This window comes from Carcharhinus amblyrhynchos, chromosome 9 (genome assembly GCF_965287045.1).
Source record: "Carcharhinus amblyrhynchos chromosome 9, sCarAmb.v2.hapA, whole genome shotgun sequence".
Classification (NCBI taxonomy): Eukaryota; Metazoa; Chordata; class Chondrichthyes; order Carcharhiniformes; family Carcharhinidae; genus Carcharhinus; species Carcharhinus amblyrhynchos.
In genome coordinates, this window is record NC_137332.1 from 42,686,093 (window position 1) to 42,713,975 (window position 27,883).

General features: G+C 41.4%; 1 protein-coding gene across 13 annotated transcripts in view; it reads right to left on the reverse strand.

The window, feature by feature from the left end:
* Positions 1-27,883, reverse strand: part of nfia (nuclear factor I/A) — a 699,967-nt gene that overhangs the window by 183,557 nt on the left and 488,527 nt on the right. For all 13 annotated transcript variants that reach the window (XM_080195530.1, XM_080195522.1, XM_080195531.1 and 10 more), the window contains one exon: positions 8,814-8,888. In XM_080195530.1, the coding sequence (XP_080051656.1) occupies positions 8,814-8,888 (75 nt within the window). The remainder of the gene's footprint in view (positions 1-8,813; positions 8,889-27,883) is intronic.

A 27,883-nucleotide genomic window follows, 5' to 3' on the forward strand; every position in this document is an offset into this window, starting at 1 on the left:
AACTTGATCACGAAGTGGATAAAGGTCAAACAGACATTGAAAAGATGATGAACATTGAAACTCTGCTCATTATCCACTCAGAAATCATTATGTCTGATGTGCTGATGGATACAAATATTAAAAATACAATATCTAATACATCAAAATAATTGAGGCTTCCTTTAGAAATTTATTCCACAACAAAGAGCATACATAAACGGTAGGGATGGAAACCAATTTTTTTGGTGTACCATCATCTGGACAGGTTGACTGCTGAGTAATCTCCCTGAGGTAAGACATAAGCTGGTGTATTTCATGAGATAAAACTGCTGAATACAATATGGGAAATTCAGCACAACTGTGTCAAGCATGAGCTCCCATTGAAAATATATCTGAAAAGACTATTGATTGAGTTGGCTGTTATGGATGGAGATGAAAGGTCCAGTATGGTGGGAATTTATGGCTTATGCTTCTGCATCTTGATTGTCAATGATTAAAGCAAAGGTTCTTTCTGACCAACAGAGCCACGGTTGGCCATACTGAAGAACAATTACAAGCACTTGTTGATCTTTTGACATTGATAAAGGTGGCTTCTGTCAATCACAGAATTTGCATTCTATAATAACCTTTACATTCAGTGGAACTTTCATTTAATACTAAAATGTCAGCTCTTTGTAATACAGTAGCAATTGTCTTTGTGATTTAACCTGTAGAAAAGAAATAAGATCACAAAATGTGCTGTTTTAAAAAGAAATGATCTGAATTAAATGCTGCGGCGCAGCATACTGGGCCATTAGTACATAGTAGCAAAGCAATGGAGCAGATAAACATGTTCAGATTTTGACTGCATAATGTGGAGACTTCATGTGTAGGCCAGATTATATTCACACAATTCAAAAGTTTGAAGAGTTCCTACTGGATCACAATTGCTCAGCTCCCATTAGCCATTTTTTAGAAGTTTGTTTATTAGTGTCACAAGTAGGCTCACGTTAACACTGAAATGAAATTACTGTGAAAATTCCTAGTCACCACACTCCGGTCCCATTTGGGTACACTGGGGGAGAATTTAGCATGGCTAATGCACCTAACCAGCATGCTTTTCAGACTGTGGAAGGAAATCAGACAATGTCATGCCTTACAATGTATCATTTCATTGTCCTGCTGTGCTTACATTTCTTACTTGCACAAAGCTTGTGAACACAAGATACCTTCTGCAATTTTTGCAGAAACGATTAGGTTTGCATTGATATCGTCAGCGACCCAAGCTGGGAATCGACAGCAGGTTCCTGGCAGTGAGAGGCAGCAGTGCTAACTACTGTGCCACCGTGCTGCCTAAGTCTGTGTACAAGTCACCTGCCCATTCAATTGTGTACAAAATGGTTGTAAGCCAGGAGATTTGACTAAAAAGGGAAAACACTGCAGTGAATCTTTTGTTTCATCTGCTTTCAAACATATTATGCTGATGTAAATGATCTAAAATGACAAAAATTACATGCTACATTTCTCCGCCTAAACAAAAAGGTTTAGCAAAGAACGAAGAGTAGTACAGCACAGCAATAGGCCCTTTGGCCCACCAAGTCTGTGCCGACATAGATGCCTCTCTAATCTAATATTTTCTTTCCTTTACATGGTCCATACCCCTCTGTTCCCTGCCTATTCATGTATCTATCCAGATGCCTCTTGAACGTTGATATCGAATTTGCTTCAACCACGTCCTCCAGCTGCATGTTCAAGGCATTCACCATCTTTTGTGTGAAGAATATGCCCCTTATATCTCCTTTAAACTTTACCTCTCTCACTTTGAATCTACACCCCCCAAGTAATTGACCCTTTGACCCTGGGAAAAAGATTTGGACTATCTACTTTATCCAAGCCTGTGATAATCTTATAAACCTCTATCAGGTCCCCCATCACCCTCCGACACTCCAATGAAAAGAATCCAAGTTTGTTTAATCTCTCACCAGACCAGACTGAGGAGCTGTAAATCATGTAAAACAGTCCTCGGTCTATATGCACCCAAGAATGTTTTACATAAAATGAAAACGTATATTGTAAATATAGCCCACAATGGCAGGTGTGGTGAGGCACTTCATGTACTACTGAAAGACCATCAACCTGAAACGTTAATTCTTCCCCACTCCACTGATGCTGCCTGACCTGCTGAGTTTTTCCAGGTTTTTTTGTTCTTATTTCATGTGCTTTCTTGAAAGGAACTGATCTGTCTTGCATCTTGAATAATATCAAATTTTAACTATTATGTAAAGTCCCTCACAAACTGAGCAAATAAAGAATATTAGTGGGGTAAAAATACACAAACAATTTGATTTGTGGGAGAGGTCACACTGGTGCTTAATCCAGTGTTCAAGTGTCCACACACATGTATTCTTCCAGCTGGGGTCACTGGATAGTTACAATTAATGGTAAATACAGACCAGAGATTTTACTCCTGTCCAGTACAACCCCAAAGCAAACTTTATTGCATATGTGGCTGTTAACTACCTAATATGATGCTAAAAGGCACTAAGAAATTGCACTATTGTATCGTGAAACACTGTCTTACTATCCTTCATTCTGTGAATCCTGTTGCTAGCTGCTTTGTTGGATCTCGCACCACACTGGAAGCCTGGTAACTCCCTGGAGGAAGAGTTTTAAAAAAACATTGCCGCAGGAGCGTATAAGACTGGTGTCTAATCAACACTGTACGGTATTGAGAGGGACCATGATGAAGCGGCAAAATCAAAAAGCTTTAGGAAAGGACTGTGCAATTAGGTTGAAGCATTCCAACAGGCAGGAGTGAGCTGTGAAGTAGTAAAAAACATTCAACCAACAACTGTGCATTTATTCTTTTCTTCCTTCACTTTGGGACATTGTTTGACATTAAGAGCACTACATAACTGCGAGCTGCTCTTGTTTCTGTCGTGGTGCAGGAAGGGGCACGTGTGCTTTGCTGCTTTTTAACTCCTTAAGGTGGTGATGGAATCAGTCCCAGCTGACAGGAAACCAAAGGGCAAAATAATAGACTGCATATACAAAAACACAAATGGCAAATTAATAAGCATAGAAACCCAGGAGCTGCCAATTGGAAGTGCAGAATCTTGTGTTGTCTATTACTCACATAAATGCCAGAACCTGGAGCCATTCTGACAAATATTACTTGAAATGTTAACCACCTTTTGTCAAGCATCTCTTCTCAGATGCTGGCAGATTTAGTATTTTCTGTTTTTCTTTTGCATCATCATAATGAAGGCAGGGAGCAGGGAGCTGTCAGTATGCTCACACTCACAGCAACAGTTGAGGCCTGTTCTCAAAATAACACAGAGTGGGGAGAAAACAGAGGGGGACTAGTCCTCACATGAAAAATACAGCTGTCAGTTAGAAAATGCTCAGTGGCAAAATCCAGGTGCAATAGCTTGCTGCAGAAGAGGATGCCACCTCACCTTGTCTGCATAAGCAATGAACACATTCAGGTGTTTTTGTTTGCTACTGTGCGCTTTGCAAGGGTGATTAACGAAGCAGGCTGCAGGACAAAAGAGTATAAGGTCACCTTAGATCAATGGTGTGTGCTTAGTGTAAAAGAGAAAAAATTTCAGCTGAGAATCTGGAGCTCTAAAAGGAGAATAATGTGTACGTGCAATAATATAAGTGGGGAGAAAACAAACTTGTTTCTGGATGGGAGCAAGTGCTCTTGTTCTGAAATGGGGCTGACTGCATAAATAAAACTTGGGCACTGCTATCAGAGAGTATGATTGATATCTAGTATGTTGCCATGCAAAATTGAGTTCAAGGCCACAACTCTGTTTTGATGATATCAAAATAAAATAATGAACCTCTGATTTTAAAAGAACAGGATTGTTTCTGGGAGTAAAAAACATGTTATAATGAAAATATGCCAACCCCTTGGGGCATGAACAGTTCCTTAGTGAACTTATTCAAAGTATAGCCTTCAAGAGGCTGAAAATAGTGAATTGAGGCAGCATGTTCAAACTTCAGCCTGCTATATTACAATGTTTACTTAGATGAAATTTGCATCCCTGATTTCCTGCATATTGAGGGATGAAATTCTGCAGCAGCAGCCCAACTTGATTTGCCTTGTCAACATTCTGTGTTTCTGGTGGCCAGAAGGGACCTGGCTGGGCTTTCCAAGTTTTCCTGATTTGCATACTGTTTTTTGCACTCCCATTGTGGTTTGTGTGATGCGCTGCTAGCCTGGGCATGAACAGAATATGTGCAGATGTCATCTGAAGCAGCAGCTGCAGTTCCTGATTACTGAAAATTGATTCCTGCCGCTTCTTCCACTGAATTGTACGAGCTGTGAGGTGAGCCAGGAGTCTGCCAATCCCTGTGGTGGAAAGAGGACGGTTTGATTTCCTGAGGAGGGCTGGAGGTGCGAAGGTGGGCGATGGCAAGGAAGCTACAATTTCTGCCGCTAGCTAGCGCACCATCAGGGGCCCAGTGATTGCAGCCCCAGGACATCAAGGTAACACCTCCGCAAAAGTGTCCGAACCATCTTCAGCTGCTTCGACACTGACCTTCCCGACGTCAGAAATGTCACTTGCTGACAATTCTACATTGTTCAGCTCTGTTCGCACTATTCTCTGATAACGAAGCAGCACTGCCAGCATTTCAAGAACCAGACATCATCCCGACGTAGCAAAGAAAATGGCTGTGATATTCACGCTCCACAAATGTCAGCCAATGAATATCTCACACCGGAGAATGCCCAGCCAATGCCTTTTGACCTTCAATGGCACCGCCATCAGAGAATCCAGACCAGTAACACTTTAGGGTCATCACTGACCAGCCACATCAACACCATAGCTAACAGAGCAGGACAGAGGCAGGGAACAGGTTGACTGTGTGCAGAGGTTACACCTCATTGGACCAGGTGAAACTGACTTAGGTGGCACGGTGGCACAGTGGTTAGCATTGCTGCTTCTCAGCTCCTGGGACCTGGGTTCGACTCCCAACTTGGGTCACTGTCTGCATTCGGGTTTCCTCCTGGTGCTCCGGTTTCCTCCCATAGTCCAAAGATGTGCAGGTTAGGCTGATTGTCCATGATAAGTTGACCCTTAGTGTCCCAGGATGTGTATGTTAGAGGGATTAGCAGGGTAAATGTGTGGGGTTACGGGAATAGGACCTCTGTGACATTGTTGTTCTGCAGACTCAATGGGCCGAATGGCCTCCTTCTGCACTGTAGGGTTTCTATGATTCTATGTTCTTTTTCCTATGTTCTTATCTTATATGATCCGTGGCATCCTGAAAGAAGCCAGTGGCATCAAGGATCTAGGTAGTATAGATGTAACTTCTCTGCACCAGAGACATGGTAATATATTGGTGAAGTCACTGGATTACTATTTCAAAGGCCCAGGCTAAAGCTTTGAGGACTCAGGTTCAAATCCCATCACAGCTGCTGGCGGAATTTGAATTCATTCTAGAATTGAAAGTTAGTCTCAGTAAAGATGACCATGAAAATATTGTTGATTGTCATAAGATCTCATGTGGTTCACTCATACCCTTCAAGGAAGGAAATCTGCCATGCTCACCCATGTGACTCCAGATCCATAGTAACATAGTAACTCTTAATTGCCCTCTGACATGGCCTAGCAAATCACTCAGTAGTTTACTTGTGAGCAGAAAACTTGGAGAGGTGTTTAAAATGCAAAGTGGGCGCAAGATCTATGCCCTTCTGTACTTGGTACACGCTTTGCATCACCAGTGCATGAGAGAGGAATTCCAGTCCCTCCCTTGGGATGGTTACCAAATTGCATTCATAAAGCCATTGGAGATAATTGCCAATCAGCCCACTGCCCCCCTCCCTCCTCCTCCTCCTCCACAAGTGTTTAGGAAGGATAGGCAGGAGGAAAGAGGGGGTGGCGTAGCTCTGCTGATTAAGGATAGTATCAAGGTGGTAGCAAGGGATGATATCGGAGCCAAAGAGCAGAACGTGGAATCGTTGTGGGTGGAGATTAGGAACAGCAAAGGGAGGAAGACGCTGGTGGGTGTCGTCTATAGGTCCCCGAATAACGATCTGGAGGTGGGGCGGACTGTTAACACGCAAATAAGTGCGGCGTGCAGAAATGGGACGGCAGTAGTTATGGGAGATTTCAATCTGCATATTGATTGGTCGACCCATGTTGGACGAGGTGGGCTCGAGGAGGAGTTCTTGGAATGCTGCCGGGATAATTTCCTTGAACAGTGTGTGTTGGAGCCGACGAGGGAGCGAGCCATCTTGGATCTGGTGCTATGTAATGAGGCGGGTAGAATTAGGGACCTTGCGGTGAAGGATCCTCTTGGAGAGAGTGATCATTGCATGGTGGAGTTTCTGTTGCAGATGGAGGAGGAGAAAGTGGGTTCTCGGACACGTGTCCTTTGTTTGAATAGAGGGGAGTACGGTAGGATGAGAGAAGAATTGGCGAATGTGGACTGGGGGAGCGCGTTGGAAGGTAGGTCTGCTGAGGAGCCGTGGAGGATCTTTAAGGAGATCTTTCTTGGTGCTCAGCAGAAATTTATTCCGATGGTCAAAAAGGACAGTAGGAGGAGAGGTAATAAGCCGTGGATAACGAAGGAGGTGAAGGAAAGTGTTAAGTTAAAAGCGGAGGAATTTAGAGTAGCTAAGAGCAGTGGGCGAGAAGAGGATTGGGAAAGGTTTAAATGTCAACAAAGATTGACAAAGAAGTTGATAAAGGAGGGTAGGAGAAGCTATGAAGCTGGGCTGGCACTTAATATAAAAAAGGATAGCAAGAGTTTTTATAAATATATAAAAAGGAAGAGGCTGGCTAGGGTGAATGTTGGTCCTTTAGAGGATGAGAAAGGGGAGCTAGTGGTAGGGGATGGGGATATGGCTAAGGTCTTGAATAACTTTTTTGTTTCTGTCTTCACGGAGGAGGACGTGAATAATTTGCCGGGTGTTAGCGATGGAAAGGTGGTAGGACTGGAGGGTCTTAATGACATTACTGTTACTAGAGAGGTGGTGCTCGACAGACTGGAGGGGCTGATTGTGGACAAGTCCCCAGGACCGGATGGAATGCATCCGAGGGTTCTGAAAGAAATGGCGGAGGTTATAGTGGATGCCTTGGTGGTTATTTTCCAGACGTCGCTGGATTCCGGGGAAGTGCCGGAAGATTGGAAAACGGCTAATGTTACGCCGTTGTTTAAGAAGGGTGCCAGGCAAAAGGCGGGGAATTATAGGCCGGTTAGTTTAACGTCTGTCGTAGGTAAAATGTTAGAATCCGTCATTAAGGAGGAAATTGCGAGGCATCTTGAAGGGAATTGCTTGATAGGGCAGACGCAACACGGTTTCATTAAAGGGAAGTCGTGTCTGACAAATTTACTGGAGTTCTATGAGGATGTGTCTAGGGCAGTGGATAGAGGAGAGCCGGTGGATGTGGTCTTTCTGGATTTTCAGAAGGCGTTTGACAAGGTACCTCACAAGAGGTTATTGCAGAAGGTCAGGGGACATAGAGTTGGGGGTAGGGTGTTAGCATGGATAGAGGATTGGTTGTCAAATAGGAGGCAGAGAGTGGGGGTCAATGGGTGCTATTCGGATTGGCGGTTGGTGACTAGTGGGGTGCCCCAGGGGTCGGTGCTGGGGCCTCAGCTATTTACCATTTATATAGATGATCTGGAGGAGGGAACCGAGTGCAGGGTGTCGAAATTTGCTGATGACACCAAGATTGGGGGAAAGGCAAATTGTGCGGAGGGTGTGGAGAGTCTGCAGAAGGATCTAGATAGGCTGGGCGAATGGGCCAGGAAATGGCAAATGGAATTTAATGTTGGCAAGTGTGAGGTGGTCCACTTTGGTAGGAAGAATGGTAGGAAGGACTATTACTTACGTGGCGAAAAACTGCAGCAGGTGACGGTGCAGAGGGACCTCGGGGTCCTTGTGCATGAGTCGCAAAAACCCAGCTTGCAGGTGCAGCAGGTGGTCAGGAAGGCGAATGGGATGCTAGCCTTCATAGCGAGGGGGATTGAATATAAAAGTAGGGAGGTCTTGCTGCAGCTGTATAGGGCATTGGTGAGGCCGCAGCTGGAGTACTGTGTGCAGTTTTGGGCGCCACACCTGCGCAAGGATATTTTGGCCCTGGAGGGAGTGCAGAGGAGGTTTACTAGGCTGATACCGGAGTTGAGGGGATTGAGCTATGAGGAGAGGCTGAATAAACTAGGCTTGTACTCGTTAGAGTTTAGAAGAATGAGGGGAGATCTCATTGAGACGTATAAGATGATGAATGGGATGGATAGGATAGAGGTGGAGAGACTCTTCCCACTCAAAAAAGACAGTAGGACTAGGGGGCACAGCCTCAAGATAAAGGGGAGGCGGTTTAGAACGGAGTTGAGGAGGAACTTCTTCACTCAAAGGGTGGTGAATCTCTGGAATTCTCTGCCCGTTGAAGTGGTGGAGGCTGCCTCGCTAAATATTTTTAAGAAGCGGGTTGATGGGTTCTTGATAAGAGAGGGGATTAAGGGTTATGTGGAGAGGGCGGGAAAGTGGAACTGAGCCACAACAGATCAGCCATGATCTTATTGAATGGCGGGGCAGGCTCGAAGGGCTAGATGGCCTACTCCTGCACCTATTTCTTATGTTCTTATTATGTTCTTAACCCCCCCCTCCCCTGGCTAGATTGTGACACATGCAGTATACAAAGAAGACAAAATGATTTACCAAAGAAAGTATACCAGCATTACCATTGTGCCTGTAAATGTAACTGCTTCTTAAAAATGTATTTATATGGGATGATATTTAGTTATTTAGTGATGTTAAATGAGCTATTTGAATTACAACTGAAATTTCACCTTTGTGAATCACATCTATGCTTGCATAAAATGTTTCCACTTACTTTGTGACACTCTCACTAGCTCAGTGACACTGAACACGCCTGATGTGACAAAGCTGTCTTGGAAGCCCAAATGTCCTGCAAAACATGAAAATAAAGAAAAGTAAGCTTCTGCAGAGCAAGAATTTGCTATTAGGAGTTTTGTATTTCACATTAAAGTATGGACATCCTCCATTTACAAAAAAAAAAGAGACCTTATTAAAAATACTCCATCTTTCAATTAACCAAGTCAGGTAAATAATCCAATCGAAGATCAGCTCTAAAAGGGAGAAAGTAATCAACAACTGATCACTGATTCTTAAAGAGTGAGCTGGTTAATAAAAAATATGACATTATATGTAGAATAGTGGATACCATAAAATCTAATCGGAATTGTAATTCCAACGTAGAGAATTTTCGAAGTAAATAAAATGTTAGTTGAATATTTTTCTTCTAGTTTTAAAGAAAAGTTAAACATAATAATGTTTCTGCCAGTAGACACTTGAATGATATATGACCACTTGGTCAAACATGTTTTGGGAGATAAATTAATCACTTTCAGCACTCTTCAAATTTGCTGCACTATTATTAATGTTTAATGCCTGCAGGAAAAGAAGCACACAGAAAAGTAAACAATCGGTAATGGGGTGCCGGATCTGAAGCCCCTAATTTGGGTACAGAAAAGAGTGTAAGTTGGTCGTTCAATGTCAGTACGTTGCAAGGTATTACACATCTCCAGATAGTTCCCGTAATCAATGTTGATTCAACTAGCTCCGATCTTAAACACATTCAGGTTCTCTATCAATCACAGATTTAACATGCACAAACTTAGCTTAGTTATTTCAACATTTCTTCAGAAATACTCTTCTAAGGGCAGGAATTATCCTGATCACAGCCCAGTGTCTTCCAGATGCACCACAGTACCCCCTTCCCTCCCACCTGCTGTCCCTCTGAAAACCCAAAGTTGTCAGGATGCCAACATGATCTCCAGGATTGTGATTTTCCAAGTCTTCCTGTACCTTCCCATGCCTGATGTTGAAACTCCAGCCCAACGGAATAGCTTTGGAGTCAGTCAGACTATCTATATGGGCTTGAAACGTTAGCTGTGTTTCTCTCTCCACAAATGCTGCCAGACCTGCTGAGTTAATCCAGCAGTTTCTGTTTTTATTTCGGATTTCCAGCATCTGCAGTATTTTGCTGTTTTGTAAGAGAATAATCTGTTGTTGCGCCAAACATTGCTGAAGTCTTTGACAGAGTCCAACACTTTCAACCATGCTGCCATCATGCAGTTCCTCATAAAAGCTTCATTCATAGACATCTAGTGTCCACTAAAATCGCTTCATCTGTTTTGTAGTTGTTCGCTCATCCGTTAGCTCTTCTTCATTTATTCCAAAGTTCATTGTTTCTTCTTCATATTGCTGATCTCCTTTACTCACCATCTAACCCTGTCCACCGTTTTGCTGATGATTCTACTTCACGTTCATCAACTTACTTGCAGAGTATGCTCTCAGCATTCACAACTGCCAGTTTCCTTGAAACGCAATGGCTGAATCAATACATGTTGATCTCTTTCAAAGCTGCCAACGGTACTAAATAAATATTGTTTCATTACTTCAAAGACAAGTTTTTGTAGGAAATATAAAGAAACTACCACATGTCACCTTTAATGGCTCTAACATTAAGCTTTAATGATCTTAACCAGTTAATGACTGCAAACATAGTGCATAAAGGAACTTCAGTTTAAGTTCATTTATTAGTCACAAGTAGGCTTACATTAACACTGCAATGAAGTTACTGTGAAAATCCTCTAGTTGCCACACTCCAGTGCCTGTTCGGGTTTGACTGAGGGAAAATTTAGCACGGCCAATGCAGCTAACCAGCACATCTTTGCGACTGTGGGAGGAAACTGGAGCGCCCGGCGTAAACCCACACGGACACAGGGAGAGCGTGCTGACTCCACACAGACAGTGTGGAATTGAACCCGGTCCCTGGTGCTGTGAGGCAGCAGTGCTAACCACAGTGCCACGTAACTTGGCTAACCAATGTGTTCAAACAGCGGACGAACAATTTCAGCCTTTTTTGTTTGTTCAGCCCATTATGATATCGCAGTGGTGATTCAATCACACATTTGAATGAAACAAAGATTATTTCAGCCGAGAGATGCTTTATGTGATTTTACCTTTGATACAAATCTGCTTTTAAATTGCTTTGGCAGTTGAACAGGCTGAAATATAATACTGTTCCATATTTGTCGAAACGAGAATCCTCCAAATGCGGTTCACTCCCATCTCCTCCCCAAACTCCAACAAATGAAGTCTAAATTGCATACATTTTATTGTTACTTCAACCTGATCACAGCATAATTGAACGAGCTAGGTTTAGTAGGTATGCAAATTCAAATGGAAAGAGTATAAGTGCATGCTGGAAAAAAATGGGTGGAGGCATTCACCAATGATACATTACACCACAAAAATTAGCGAACACTCAATAAATTGCAGCAACTTTATCCTGAACACGCAGCTGTATTTCTTTTTTAAATAAATTGCAGCTTTGAAGTCTCCAAGATCAGAATAAACACCTTCAGGCTATGTCTTTCTGGTTTGTAATGCCAAGAGGTGGACTGATCAGTTAGTGCAGAGACTGAAACGGAGCGATATTTGACAACAGGAATCCAAAGAGCCTTTTAACTGCTGCAGTTATGGTTGACTGTCCTTTGACCTGGAGAGATTATCTGGGATTTCAATGACAACAGTTAGAACCGAGTGTTTTTGAATGGAGAACAATAATCAGAGGGTAAGCAATAAAAGGCAGCTGAATCCCTGTCCAGATCAGTGTACTGATTAGAAAATTGGTTCTTGGTTCTGATTTAATAGACTGTAATAATGAGAATTTTGTAAACCTAAAAAATGAAACAAGGACTAAAATAACTGTTCAGCTTAAAGTCAGGGGTGCAGCAACCCATCTGCACTTCGAGATGCAGAAGTTGTCCACATTTCATTCTCATCCGCCTTTAGAGACAGATGATATTAGTCTTCCTCAACTTCTCTGTTTTTATTGAGAGATAGGCTATCAATCAATGTCTGCTATAAATCAACTAATTTCCACAGTTACCCTGACTATATCTTGCCCTGCAATCCTTTCTGGAAATACTCTATTCCAGTCTCCTAGTTTCTCCATCTGTTGCTTCTGTTTTGACAATGCCACATTTCTATACTGGTGTTTTCAACAGGCTGGATGAGGGAACCAGTAGATGTAGAGTATTTGGATTTCCAAAAAGCATTTGATAAGGTGCCACATGAAAGATCACTGCTCACACATTAAGAACTCATGGTATTAGGGGTGATATGTTAGCTTGGAGGAAGATTCTAATGGCTAATGGACAGGAAACAGAATAAGTCATTTTCAGGTGGGAAAACTGTAACTGGAGTGACACAGGAATCAGCACTGGGGCCTCAACTATTTATGCAATATTATTGATTTGGATGAATGGCACGACTGTATTGTAGCCAAATCTGTTGATGATACAAAGATAGGGTAGGGAAGCAAATTGTGACAAGGATACGAACAGAGAGACTGAAGCATGCTGCAGTACAGACGGAACTGGAGTCCTTGTTCTGAATAAAATGTTAGCATGCGGGTGCAGCGAGTAATTAGAAGGCAAATAGAATGTTAGCCTTTATTTCAAGAGGAATTGAGTACAAAAGCAGGCAATTCTTGCTCTAAGGACATTGGCAAGACCTGGAGTATAGTGTACACTTTTGGTCTCCTTATTTAAAGGGAGAGATATTTGCACTGGAGGCAATTTAGACAAGGTCCACTAGGCCAATTCCTAGGATGAAGGGGTTGACATAAGAGGAAAAGATGAGCAGGTTGGGTCTATACTCATTGGAGTTTAGTAGAATAAGAGGTGATCTTATTGAAACATAAAGTTTTAAGGGGTTTTGATAGAACAGATGCTGAGATGTTTCCACTCAAGGAGAATCCAGAATTAGGGCACAAAGTTGCGAAATAAATGGTTTCCCATTTAAGACTGAGGCCTAGGATGCTACATTGAGGAACTTCGCTGAATGTCCTAGGACTGAGACGATCAAACTTCAACCATCCCAACCTTCCTTTATGCTGGGGATGACGCCAACCAATGGGAAGAGTTTTCCCCTTGATCCCCACTGAATTCAATTTTGCCAGGGACTCTTAATGCCACTCTCAAACACTGCCTTGAAGTCAAGGGCAGTCACTGTCTCATTTGGATCATCACATTTGGATCAAGACTGTTTTGAGGCCAGGAGCCAAGTGACTTTGGCAGAACTGAAATTGAGCGGCAGTGAACAGATTGTTGACGTGCAAGTGCTGCTTAATAGCATCATTGATGACCCTTTCCATTACTTTGCTGATGCTTGAGAATAGACTGATGGGGTGATAATTGGCTGGGTTGGATGAGTCTTGCTTTTTTTGGACAGGGCGTACCTGGACAGTCCTTCACATTGTTGGGTAGATGCTGGTGTTGTAACTGTACTGGAATAGGCTGACTAGGGATGTGGTTATTTCTGGAGCACAATTTTTCAGTAGCACAGCTGGGCATTGTCAGGGATTTGCAGTATCCAGTGTCTTCAGCTATTTTTTGATATCATGTGGAGTGAATCAAATTGTCTCAAGGCTGGGATCTGTGATGCTGGGGACCTCCAGAGGATGCTGAGATGGATCAGCTACTCAGCACATCCGGCTGGAGATTGTTGCAAATATATTATTCTTTGCACTGATGTGCTGGGCTTTGCTCTCATTGAGGATGGTAATGTTTGTGGAGCCTTCTCTTGCAGTTAGTTGTTTAATTGCCCACCACCATTCATGGTGTGGCAGCCCATAAAGCTTCGATTTGATCTGTTTTTTTTGTGGGATTCCTTAGCTTCATCTAGCCTGCAGTTTGGCAAGCAAACAATCTTGTACTTTAGCCACACCAGGTCAACACCTCATTTTTAGGTTTAATGCTCTCTCGGCATGTCCTCCCTTCTGCATTCTTCATTCAACCAGGGTTGATTCCTTGGCTTGGTAATGGTAGAGTGAGGCCCTAATGTTGCTAATGAACCACAGTACCTGATGGTTGTTGAGTTTTGAGTTGTGAGATCTATTCAAAATCTGTCCCATTTAGCATGTGTCAAACAACACAATGGAAAGTATCCTCAGTGTGAAAATGGGATTTGTCTTCACAAAGATTATGCTTTAGTCATTCCTGCTGATACTGTCATGTGCAGATGCATCTATCCATAGCCTTAAATGTTATGATATACCATGTACTCATCCAGGTACTTTGTAAAGGATGTGAGGCATCCCGCCTCCACCACCCTCCCAGGCACTGCATTCCAGACCGTCACCCCCTCTGAGTAAAAAGGTTTTTCCTCAAATCCTTCCCAACAGAAATTCAGGGAAATGCTAGGATGGGTTATAAAATTCAAAAATAAGACATTGCAAGTCCATTTCCATTGTGTAACAAAACAGCAAATATATTCTATAGATCCTGGTGGGTGATTGTCCGCATGTAGGAAGGAAGACTGATGTCCAACTTGAAGATCCTCCAAATTCCCCTCTCCTATATCTTCATCCTCTGCCTCTCCATTCCATTGAGACCCTCATGGTGGGTGTGAGGAGCAGTACACCGGAGTAGGGCTCAGCAAAAGTTCTGACTGAAGCCCCAAAGAAAAGAAAGACTTGCATTTCATACAACGTTTTTCACATCGTCAGACATCTCAAAGCGCTTCACAGACAGTGAATTACTTATGAAGTGTCATTACAGTTGTAATGTAGGAAACACAGCAATTAATCACATTCAGCAAATTCCCCACAAAACAACAATGTAATAGTGACCAGATAATCTGAGGTTGGTTACATTGAGTGAAGATAAACATTGGTCAGGTTACCAGGGATAACTCACCTACCCTTCTTTGAAATAGTGCAGTGGGACTTTTATATCTGCCTGAGCAGGCAGAACAAGCCTGGGTGTAACGTCTCATCTGAAAGACGGCACATCCGACAGCGCAGTGCTCCCTTAGTGCAGCACTGGAGCGTCAGCCTTAATTTTTGTGCTCAAGCCCTGGAGTGGCACTTGAACTCGTAACCTCGCAATACAGAGGCAAGAGTGCTACCAGCTGAGCCACAGCTAACATCTTAAAGGATGAAAAAGATTAGTATTCGTGGGAAGTAACACAGAAAATAACCCCCAGTATGTTACCTGCCTTATGAATACATTTCAGCAGCTCTTCCCAACCCAAATCTAGTGACAGCAGTTTGCTTTTTTTTGCGGGGGTGGGGGGCGAGTGTTTTGGATGGTAAATGAAGGATGATTGTTGGAGGATGATCGTTATGCAGCTTGACCAGATTCAACTCTGGTGAACTGAGCTTCTGGCAGGCCTTACGGGTTCCTGCTGTTTTTTGGGGGGACAGAAATGCAGATGTTGTTCCTCTAGTGGATTTCAGGCAGTAGCCTTTAGGAGCACGTTTTAATTAATCTACTGCCACAAATCCATCACATCATAATCAGTATTTATTGTTGATTCTAAAATGTAAATATTATAATAACAAAAAGGAAGCCAGATTGCAGGATTTTACTGAAGATTATTCAATGGTTCCCACAGGATTTCTCAATTGGTAAGATAAACTTTAATATAATGTTAAGCATGTTCCGCTAAACACCTACAAGAAATCAGTCTTGTACCTATCAATTTGAGACTCTTCCATCAACCTTTTACAGCCTCAATTGAAGCAGAGATACAACATACACACAAACCTGCTGTTTACGTAAGGAAAAATAATTAAAATCTAAATGATTCAAATTTGATTTGTGATGATCACCTTAGGATTGTACAGTTGGTAGAATTTGCATGAAGAAAACATAAGGAATGAGATAAAACAATGAGAAAAGCCTAATGCATTGTACGCTTTTTAAAAATCCAATACAACCTTCTACCTATATGAACCCAAAGCGAAACTAGAACAACATTGCTAATTCCTTACAGCTACAACAGAGGAGGCCATGACACATCATATAGATCTTGCTATGGTCTGGCATCATGCCAGCTTGTTTTAACATAGATTTGGTTACAAGAGAAATCTGACACCTTTCAAATGTGCTAAGTTTGAATCAGTTACAAATAATTTGTTGAATGCTTATAGGAAAAGCTGGTTTTGTGCCAGATATGGCATTTTCACTTAGAAGCTGTGAGCAATGTGCATGCAACCTTGCTAGGTAGCACCACAGGCATTATGAAGGGTTTGGAAACTTCCTTGATTTTCGTATTACTACCATAGCAGGGTCGTTAAATCTTACACAAAGTTAAATTTTGCACCGGAAACCTGGTGCAAAACCAAAACCTCGAGAGGGGTAGGAGGACAAACATCATTTCCCATCAAAACTGGGTATTTTGGATGAATGACTAAAGAAACATTCGCCCTAAAGAATTTGGTGCTGAAAGAACACACAATGGCAAATTGTACTAAAACCTGAGGAATGTCTGAGTAGTAGATTTGGGGAAGTAGTGTGTAAAAACCCATTTTGAAACAAATGGGCCCAGGCTATCTGGTGTTTAGAGTGGAAAGTAATCTGTATGCAGTAGTGAGGAAATCGAAGAAGCACTGATTTGGACTTGCAGCTTCTTCATCTTTTTAAATTTTACAGATTTCAGATGTGCAACCACCTTCTTGATCTTTGGTCTTTAGGTACAGCAATTAATAGGATAGTTCCAACTTGGAGTACCGAAATTGCAATTGTATGCTTTGGTTTAATTTGACATAAAATAAATCAAGTCTGAGTACTAAGATTTAAATCTGCATCTTACAATGCCATATGCTTCTGCAATTTTCAAAGCAATCTGAAGGTGACACGGATCTAAATTTCAGCTGCGTATTTTACTGTATGCCACATAGATTAAAGTGAACCTCAAAAGGCGTTTCTGGATATAACACTTTGCCATTTGACACAAGCTCATTTTTATGTCTGCTGGTCAGGACATACCAAAGTCATCTCTGATTTAACAGTATGAGAAAACAGGAAAACTACTGCAGAGAGCAGGACTTCTACTTTGCAAGATTGCAGAATGGAAGTGCATTACTATATATAAACCAAACTTCAAATAACATTAGAATCGAAATGGGCCAACAAAAGAAATACTCTGCTGCATTTAGGCGAATTTATATGAAGTAATGATGAGGAAAGGACAGGACATCAGCATGAAAGGCCAATGTGAACATGTCTGATGTGTAAGACTGGTTAAAAAAATCCTCATGTTCTCCCATAAACAACGCTCAATAAAAAAGTGCTTGAATTACAAAAGCTGTCAGCACTAACTTGACTGCAATCTACAGTGTATTTAATGGAGGAAAAACGTCACAGATTTCAGTGGCAGTCAAATATGCATAATTTACATACCAAAACAATAGCGACTAAGCACCATTACACAGCCACCAGGAGATGCTAGCAGGTTCTGGATCTTTGGGTAAAGGAACATGGAAACTATGATTCTTCAGAACCATTATGATTAGAAATGTTCTGAATGAGTTTCAATTAGGATAGAGATCCTTCTGCCGAGGGTGAAGAAGTCTATATGGATGGTAGCAATGGATTATTATGGTTCTGTTACAACAGCAATTAATTGAAGTCAATTATCATTTTTAAATGAAAGTCGGTATGACGAGGAAAAACCAACTCTGTTATTGTTGCTGAGTACAACATTAAAACACACCTATAAATCCATTCAAAATTGAAGAGTCCTTTCTTCAATTTTAACTCTCTTATTATCACAACCTTTGAAAACTCACAAGTGTTCCACAGTGAACAAAGACAATAGGAGCTGACAATAGCAATGGGGAAAATAAACAGATGCGTAGCTACCTTCGAGATCTGTGGTCTCTAGATGTAGCAATTAATAGGATAGTTCCATCCAGATGTTGTGAAAAACCTGGATATCTAAAGTAATGAACATGCAAACGTGTGTGTGAATGCCTCGTGCAGGACTATACCCACAATAAGTTCATGAAAAGGCATTTTGAAAGGTCAGAATGTCTGAGAAACCGCCTGCTGCATCCAAAATCAGACTCTGATTGCAGTGAAGTGACGTTCCACAGAAATCAACACAGCATTTTGTCCAAGAGTTTTGCAACGAGACCTGGACTTGTTATATTCCATTCCAACATGACAACGCAGAGTCCTTTTGATCCTGTGCAATGGTTGCATTGTAATTACGGAACTGTATGCCTCACTCTTTTGTTTCATACTTCGTTGCTGGCTACCTAACGGACAAATTCATTGGCAATCAAAATCATCCATGAGATATGGAAGGGTAATTGGTGTGAGTCAAGGTTCCTGACTTCACTTGATGGGTGCACATGTCAGAGTTCCCATCTTCCAATATGTTGGTCACTTGAATTGATCATTAAAACATCATGAACGCTAGAAAAATGACTCACCAATTTATACTCTAGACTCTCCATTTAGCTTATACATTGAACAACTTCTCTTAGACCTCTTCGCAATTGCCTTCAAACAAAACGGATTGCGAAGGACACACATTTCAATCTTTGACATCCCTGCATGCAAAAATTCCATGTTCCATTTCTACTCAGACTCACGCCCCCTCATTTCCATTGGCCTTGCACTGAGAAACCCTTTATCGTTTAATTTTTCCTGCCTCCACCCTATCACAGATCTTCCTTTTGTTTTCCTTCCCCACTTTCTCTTGCTGAAAACATATTACATTTCTGAATACTTCCACTTGTGATTACATCACAGACCTGAAACATTGGCTAGGATTTTCCGGCCCTTTAATGTCTGGACCTGAGGCAGGAGATTTGGTTGCCTGACTCAAAGTGCAGTAACGGGACTGGATGATCCTGACAGCAGACGGGGCTGGAAAATCCCACTCATTAACTCTGTTTCTCTCTCCACAGATGCTGTCAGCTCTGCTGAGTAATCCCAGAATTTCTGTTTTCCTCTCCAATTTATTTTCCTATTAAACAAGAATCTCCATGCTGAGAGCAGTTTGGTAAATTACATCCAATAGTATACATTACAGTGTATTTAATGCAGGTTTGCAAGGTACAAACTTCGGACATCTGACAATTTGACTGGCACAAATATTACATTCACAAAAGTACAGCAAATCATAACTGAACCACTGGGAATAGAATGAAAGAACCATAGAATCACTACAATGCAGAAGGAGGCCACTCGGTCCATTGAGCTTGCAATGACAATAGTTCCATCCAGACCCTATCTCTGTAACCCCAAGTAATTACCCTGCTGGTTCCCCTGATACTGAGGGCAATCCAGCATGACTAATCAACCTAACTTGCACATCTTTGGACTGTGGGAGGAAGCCCATGTAGACACAGGGAGAACGTTCAAATTCCACAGACAGTGATCCAAGGCCAGAATTAATCCTGGGTCTCTGGTGCTGTGAGGCAGCAGACTAACCACTATGTGTGCTGCCCATTAGTATGCATCAGAAGTGGGTAAAATGGATACAAATACTTTACATCCTAAAAAATTCAACATGATTAGCAAAGGTGACCCTTTAAGAATTTCATACATCTCCCTACGGCATCCCCTTTAGAAGTATATGCAGCCTTGCAGCACTCCCAAGCTCCTGATCTTGCAGCTTGTGGCCAGATCACTTTCATATGGCAAGGGGCATGATTTGTGCCCCATAAGCCATTGGTAGCTTCAGATTCTTCTTTAAAAAGATCAGGGAGGGCAGAATTCCTGGAGATTAATGCACCATGACAACTTTCAAGAAATCTGGCCTTGACATGCAGAGTCTTTTGCATCTGGTCGCACACAATCTGTACATTCATAAAGTATAAGCCTTTCTATTCATCAAGTTTAAGGGGTTTGCTATAGGAGCTCGGAATGCTATAAGAGTGTCATCGACTAACTCTTGCACTTCTAGGGAACTCAGCAACTTTCTAAAACAGTTTGACTCTATACTACCACCTGGTATACATGCCAGGTTGAACAAATTCCACTTAAAATAGTGGTAGCGACTTGACAAATGCGTGCCTGCTCTCTCTGCAACCATGGCAAGTATACAGAGAGAATAACCAACACAACCAGTGCAGTTAAAAGCAGCATGAACATCTCCCATTCCACAATGAACCATAAATACAGCATCACTCAAATAACAAATCTTGGGAAAAGCTGTGTAAATTTGGGGCAACCTGAGACCATAATTATGCTGGATGTGGAGCAGAAAACGCCTTTTTGAACTAAGTGGGTTTTCTGCTGCACTTCTATCATAGTTATGCCGACAGATTGGGAGCAGTCCTAAGGAAATTCTGGGCCATTAAAGGCATTAAACGTTACATAAATTACGAAGAAAGTGATTAAACTTAGTTATTTGGCAGCGTTTTGCGTTTGAATGTGTAACATTTTCCATTAGAGGCCTATGTCTCTGATAAGAATAAGATTCGAGTTCAAGAAGAGTTCATGGAGCTCTCGTGAAGAATCAGGTTCACAGACTTATGTAACTGATATACTTGAGGAACCATTCTAATTTTCTTCTTCAGTGTGGAAGGAACACATTTGCTTTATTTACCAAGAACATTTTAAAATGCATCCCCTTCACTATTGCAGAATATGTCTCTCTCAAACGCAAACTATTTCCCAAACCTTGCAGCTGATTCCAACCAACCTCATCTTCTTTCAACAGCTTTCCTCAGTGAACAACACCACAGCTGGTTTGTTAGTGTTCCCGCAAGCTTTGTTGATTTGCAATATTGTTATCATAGAAATCATAGAAACCCCACAATGCAGACACTATAGTACAGTACAGTTAAGCTATGCTTCTAGAGTGAGGTGTGCATGACATTGACCAATGTATAAGACTATGGGCCGGATTTCTACGGCCTTGCTCGTCCTAAAACCGTAAGATCCCGTCCAAAGTCAGCAGACCTTTCCATTGTCCGTTCCTCGCCCCCTCTGATTCTTGTGATGGGCAGGACAGTATAATTCAGGCCTATGTATTGTAATTGGTACCTTTTACAGAAAGTAGAAAATAGTCTGTATGCATGTGATTTAGGAAGGTAGGAACAGGAGTAAGCCATTCAGCTCTTTGAGCCTATTCCATCTTTTAATCAGTTCATGGCTGATCATCTACCTCAATGCCACTTTCCTGCACCATCCCCACATCCCTTGACATCATTAGTACCTGGAAATCTACCAATTTGTTACATGATGTTCGCTATTTCCTAAAGGCTCCTTTACAGCAAGTTAATTAATTAACCTTCTCTCATTACATAATATTAAATCTAAAATAGCCCAATCCCTATTTGGTTCTTCAATGTACTGCTCCAGAAACACATCTCGTACATGCCCCAGGAATTCACCTAGTCTACGGGTAAATCGAAGTTGCCTATTATAACTATATGTTATATGTTGTTCTAATTTCCTTATTTACACTGTGCCCATTGTTACCACTACAGTTTGGTGGCCTAAAAAAGGACTCCCACCAATGCTTGTTGCCTCTTGCTGTTTCTTAGCTCCATCCATTTTGATCTTTTGATCGAAGGTCATCTCTCATTAATGTACCTTATCACTACTCCATCTCCTTTTCCTTTTTACCTATCCTTCGAAAACTCCAAGTATTTTTGACTATTCAGTTCTCTGTCTCAGTCATCCCGCAACCACATCTCTGTTGCAGTTGTTTCTCTTCCTGTACCTGATAGTGCATTAGACAAACTTTCATCTGCTCCTATAGGGTGGGTTTCTTTTCCTGGAACAGGTTGCCTGGCTGTCACTAGAGGCTCATAGTTTAAAGGACACTATTCTGCATAAAGTATCGCTGACCAGGAATCTCTCCTGTTCATAGCACCAGCCATTGGTGTGTTGGAGGATTTTGCAGGTTGATACTCAACCTGTTAGCCATGTTATAAATGCACCTTCTTTTGCCATCAAGTCCTATGGTGGGATTCAAACAGAGTTTCTGACTCTGAGGTAGGGATGCTACACAGCGCACCACAAGACCACCCTATGTCTTTATAATGGTAATTAAATCATATGCATTTTCCTCTTTTTGCATCTTCAAATTATCTACTTTATTGCGAAAATGATGTGCATTCAGATAGAGTGCCCTAAATTTTGTCTTTTTAATATTATGCATCTAGACCATAATATGACAAAGGGCAAACTATGTACTTTTTATAGTGAATTTCATGCATTTAACATTCTCAGATGCTTTAGATATAGTAACAGGAACAGATGCTGAACCAAGGAAGTATACCAAAAAGTAGTGATGGAAGATGGGGGTGAAAAGATCGTTTTCCGAAGTGGTCAGTAAAGTGGAACAACTGATGGATCAAGAATTTTAAAGTTCAAAGTTTATTTATTAATTTCACAAATAGGCTTACATTAACACTGCAATTAAGTTACTGTGAAAATCCTTTAGTCGCCACACTCTGGTGCCTGTTTAGAAACACTGAGGGAGAATTTAACATGGCGAATGCACTGAACCAGTAGGTCTTTTAGAACTTTAGGAGGGGAACTTTATGAAAGTATGACCAACTATTCTATGACTGATAGATCAGGGAAGGGTTGCACCAAAAGCTGCAATTGACTTATAAAACATTACTCTTTATCAAATTAGTGTGGCAGACTTTGAAATTCTGATGGGATATACAAACACATGTACAAACAATATTTAAATACGTTGGGGCAAGAAAAAAACCTTCCTTTCATCAAATCCTCCGTATCATTGAGTCAAACTATCCATCACCAGAGGCAAACAGAAAGCTGTGGCCAATCAAGAAAAAAATCTGAAGTTGGTCTTAGATGCCCAAGGTAACTGAGCAAGTATAACCAACTTGAGTTAAATCTTGGCAACTGGAAGTGTCCTCTTCTGTAATAGGACTCAATTTTCCTAATAGAGGACTGGAGCAACTCTAACTGATGACCTCTCAGTATTTTAGTTAGAGGATAATTAATCCCCCAACTATTTGTCAATGGCCTACACAATAAACCAATACCAAATTAAATATTTTGAACTAAAACAGTAAAAAAGTAAATCTAGTTGCCAGATTGGATATCCTCAATCCAAGAAGAAACTTCCCAATGCCACGTCATGTCGCTACAAAGCATGGAAGGAGCAACGAACTGAACAGAAAAATTTTACGTAGATGAATATGCCCTACTGAATTGTATCTTCCACTGGTTAACCACAGCAGCATTCATAACAAAGCTGGGATGCAGGTAGCTGGAGAAGGATTCATACACAAGGATAGGCAACACTACCATTCAGTATAAAATGAAAACTGAAACAGCATTGCACTGTGTTGCAAAGAATTTTCAATGTATGGAAAATGAATCAATTATGATAGTAGCTGATTTATTTATACTGCATGAATCAATCTGCTAAATGTTATTGATACCTTTGGTAATTTGTTTACTTATCCTTTACTGAAGTAAAATAAAATCCCACAGGAAAGTGCAAGTAAAAATATACCGAGAAGCTCAAAGAGCTGACTCAATGGATTTGGACTTGAAATTTGTAACTAAATCTTAAAGCAATATTTGCAAGCAATTCTGGAGGTCAAAAACGTTTTCTGAAGTTGGAACATTTAGTACTAAAACGTGATTTCCTCTAAAAAGTTTCAACTCTAAATTCCATCTAATTACTATAAAACATCACATTGCTTATCGTAGGCATGGTTCTTCTCATTCTGTCAAAGAAATCAACACCTACATACAATTAAAATTTACCATCATATATGGGGAGGGAGGTAGATAAAAGGTAATCGCCGAGGGACATTAAAAATTCCCCTGAACATGCTGTCAACTATCCAGATGGTCTTCACTGGACATTCGACCTTACTCTGTGTGCTTTGATCATAGAGGTCAGCAGAGATATTGAATGACATTGTGAACAACATACCACCCAATGATTCATCAAGGATGAGACAGGTAAGGGAGCGGGATAGTGGAAAGGTAGAGTGACTGAGAACTTTACATGAGAAAGAGAGAACAGTTTTGATTAATAATCTAATATTCATTCTCACGAGTGAGAACTCACATATGATTGGAATCGCAACAACACAATACAGAAATTAGTAGTTTAATTGCTGAAGCCATTTGGAAAACGTAGCAAAAGATTTCCAATGTTTACTACTTGTCGTGAAATCATAAAATCAAGAATAAAGGCTATATTTATGATTTAGCTACAAACTGCAAACAGAGGAAATCTCTCTTCCATTGTCAAAGTCATTGCCGTCCTGGACTATTACCAGAAGTTGATGTTACTTTTGAGAAACAATGCAAGTTGTTTCAAGCAACATGGAGCAAAACTCCCCACACACTGACCGATATAGTGGGTATAATATTAGAATAACCAGCTCTAACTTCATTTTGTGGTTTCTGTCTGGTTAGGTACCAAAATAAGGAACTATCTACCAAACCAGTTCACTAATGTTTCTTCAGTGACAGGTTTACTTGTGATTTTGCTCTCATATGAAACAAATAGACTTCTGCTTGGCAAACGCGCTTGGTAGTCTATGCTTAACGCAAAAGCTACACACAGATAGAATTTCTGATCAGCAACATTTGTAGATATGGCAGAATAATTAATATACTGAATCGTAACACAAAGAGGAGTTCCATTAAGCCCTGTAAGACCTCTGAAATATCAGGGCTATTTCAACAAAGGCTTAGAATCCATGCTTGTTAAGAAAAATATATAAATTGTTTTGTTCTTTTTTGCCAACTCTTGGTGCTAATAATGTTTGAAGAAATTGAAATGAATTTATGAATCAATAAACTACAATTAATTAGATTGATTCACAGTTCAAGAAAGTCAAAAATATAGGCTTTCATTGGCTAATAGCAATTACAAGAGTTCTTGCTTCAATTTTGTGAGTAGAAATGGTGTCAGCAGTAGAGGTAATGCACAGAGACTTCAGTTTCCTCTAAATCTATAGCAACTTCTTGTGCTGTGAGTTGTTACAAAATCAATCACTTGGTATTTTTATTATTATTATTTTTTTCACATGGTAAGGACATTGCTGACTAAGCCAGCATTTATTGTCCAACCCTAATTGTCCTTGAGAAAGTGCTGGTAAGCCACCTTCTTGGACTGCTGCAGGCCACGTGAGGCAGGTACACTGACAAGTCCCGTCAGGGAGACTGTTCCAGGATTTTGACCAGGCGACTGTGAAGAAATAACAACATAGTTTTAAGTCAGTGTGGCATGTTTTGAGGGGAACTTGCAGATGGTGATGGTCCCATGCACCTCCTGCCCTTGTCCCTCTAGGTAGTAGAGGCTGTGGGTTTGGAAATTATTGATGAAGGGGCCTTGGTGATTTGCTGCAGTGATTCTTGTAGATGGCACACGCTGCCACCATGGTGTGCCGGTGTTGAATGGAGTGCCAATCCAGTGGGCTGCTTCGCCTAGGATGGTATTGAGCTTCTTGAGTGCTTTGGAGCGGCACTCATCCAGATAAGTGGAGAGTATTCCATCAATTCCTGACTTGTGCCTTGTAAATGCTGGACAGGCTTTCAGGAGTCAGATGATGAGTTGCAGGATTCCTTGCCTCTGATCTGTTCTGATCACCACAGTATTTAAATGGCAGGTCCAGTTCAGTTTCTGGTTAATGGTAGCTGCCAGGATGTTAATAGTGGGGGACACAGCGATGGTAATACATTTTAATGTCAAGGGGAGATGGTTAGATTCTCTCCTGTTGGAAATTATCATTGCCTGGTACTTGTGTGGCACAAATGTATTTGTAGAAAATTATCCTTACGGTTTTGAGGTATCGAGTTAACTGGTCAATTTTAAATAATAATACAGAAGCGAATTTCAATGGGTTACTTGAGGTCTCAAATAAAGAAAAATGCTGGAAATATTCAACAGTTTTGGCAGCGCCGGCACAGATAGAGACAGGGCAGAATTGACTCATTTAAATTGTTTTAGCTGTTATTAACAAGTCGGTGATGGCCTCAAAAGATAGCTTTAAAGTCCCATTAGCCTCGATGATGGGGTCAGCATCCTGAAAAAGATGAGCATTGGGCACCCGAAGACCCTGACTATGTCAGAAAGTTGGCACATTTCAATATACAAATCATAGTAGTCCGATATTCACTTTGTGTTGAAAATGGTTAGAACCTGGGCAACACAAGCACTGGTTGTTTCAATGGGTTAATGTGCCAAATGGTGAGTTTGATATTATTTTTGAGCAGCGTGAAGGAGTTCTTATAAATTTTAGAAAATAATTTGGATCTGACATCCCTGCAATCATGGGTCTCCCTTCTGCAGGTCACCAACTTGATATAAGGGAAGCAAAACCGTAGAACCCTCCTACCCCAGTGCAGGAGGAATCCATTCGCCTCATTGAGTCCGCGCCAACTCTCCAAAACAGCATGTTACCCATGCCCCTATCCCGTAACCATGTGCATTTATCATGGCTTATTCCCCCACCTACACATCTTTCGACACTAAGGGGCAATTTAACACAGCCAATTCACCTAACCTGCACACCCGTGGACTATGGGAGGAAACCAGAGCACCCGGAGGAAACCCACGCAAACATGGGGAGAATGTGAAAACTCCACACAGGCACCCAAGACCAGAGTCAAACCCAGGTCCTGGTGCTGTGAGGCAGCAGTGTTAACCACTGTGCCACCATGCCACCCCACAATAAATGTCTCAAAATTATGGTGGCCTCTTTGACATAGGTACAGGCAACCAGCGGTGCACTCCATTGACTGGTTGCCTGAAAGTCAAAATTGATCCAAATCTGGGCAGCAGTGGTCAGTGAGGTTGCAATGGTATGAGATGTGTCAGCTGTCGAGACAGAGGGAACAGGACCAACTCTCTCCTGCTGTGTTTATAACACCCACTGCTATGTTATTGGCCATAACCTAAGTGCATACAGATTTGTTCCAGATTGCATAAATTTATTAGATGCAAAGAACTGACCACAATGAATGTAATCACATCAGTGTACCAAGAACTGCTTGAATGGATCCACTTACCATGTGAACCCCATTTTGAGAAGAATGATTTCATCCTTTCTCCTCACAGAAGTTCTATATCAAACTCCCAAAAATTATTTTCATGTATTTTGCAAATGATCATTATTAAAAATCAATGTATAATACTTGGTTAGGTGTAAGATTGAAAATTGGTATGAATAGAGATAATCAGGTACTCAATGGCATGGGAACAATCAAACCCATTTCTAGATCTATCCAGTCCACGGACCTCTGCCCGTTTGATTCCTCTGCCAGTACAGGTGGGTGGATGAGAGTCAGTCACAGAGAAGCACAGAAAAGGCCCTTCTGCCCATCACATCTGAGCCAATCAAAAACAAACTACCTAACTTTTCTAATCCCATTTTCCAGCACTTGCCCCATAGTTTTGTATGCCTTGGCATCACAATTACACGTCTAACTACTGCTTAAATGTAATGAGGGTCTCTGCCACCACCACCCTTTCAGGCTCTTCCAGGCTGCCACCACCCACTGGGTGAAAAAGCTTTTCTGCACATTCTCCCTAAACCTCATATCCATTACCTTAAATGGGAATTAAAAAATCACAGGCGCGCCTGAGCAAACACAAAAATGAGAAGGAGTTATGTAGCACTGCTGTGTGTGGAACGTATAAATCAATCCAGTACATGCTTGCAGGTAAATCCAGGAATGCTGACTGCTTTTTTAAAGTTAAAATTAACTCTTGGGCAGATCTGACTTTTTGCTGTTGAAGATTAATGCTTTTAATTATTAGCGCCCACATGAGCTTGCTGAGCCATGGCTTGGAACAGGGCATGGGAATCAGAAAAAGGATAACTCACTGTAAAGCTACAACTGCTCCAGACTTACAGAGGAACAGAAGGAACAGGAATAGGAGTAGACCATCTGGCCCCTCAAGATTGCTCAGCCAAACAGTACAATTGTGGCTGATCTTTGCCTGAACTCCACTTTCTCACCAGCTGCTCATATTCCTTAATTTTCAGAGGCCAAATATTTACCTATATCAGCTTTAAATATATTCAATGATGGAGCATCCATAACCCATTAGGCTCAAGAATCTTAAAAAGATTCAGAACCTTTGGATTAAAGAAGCTTCTCC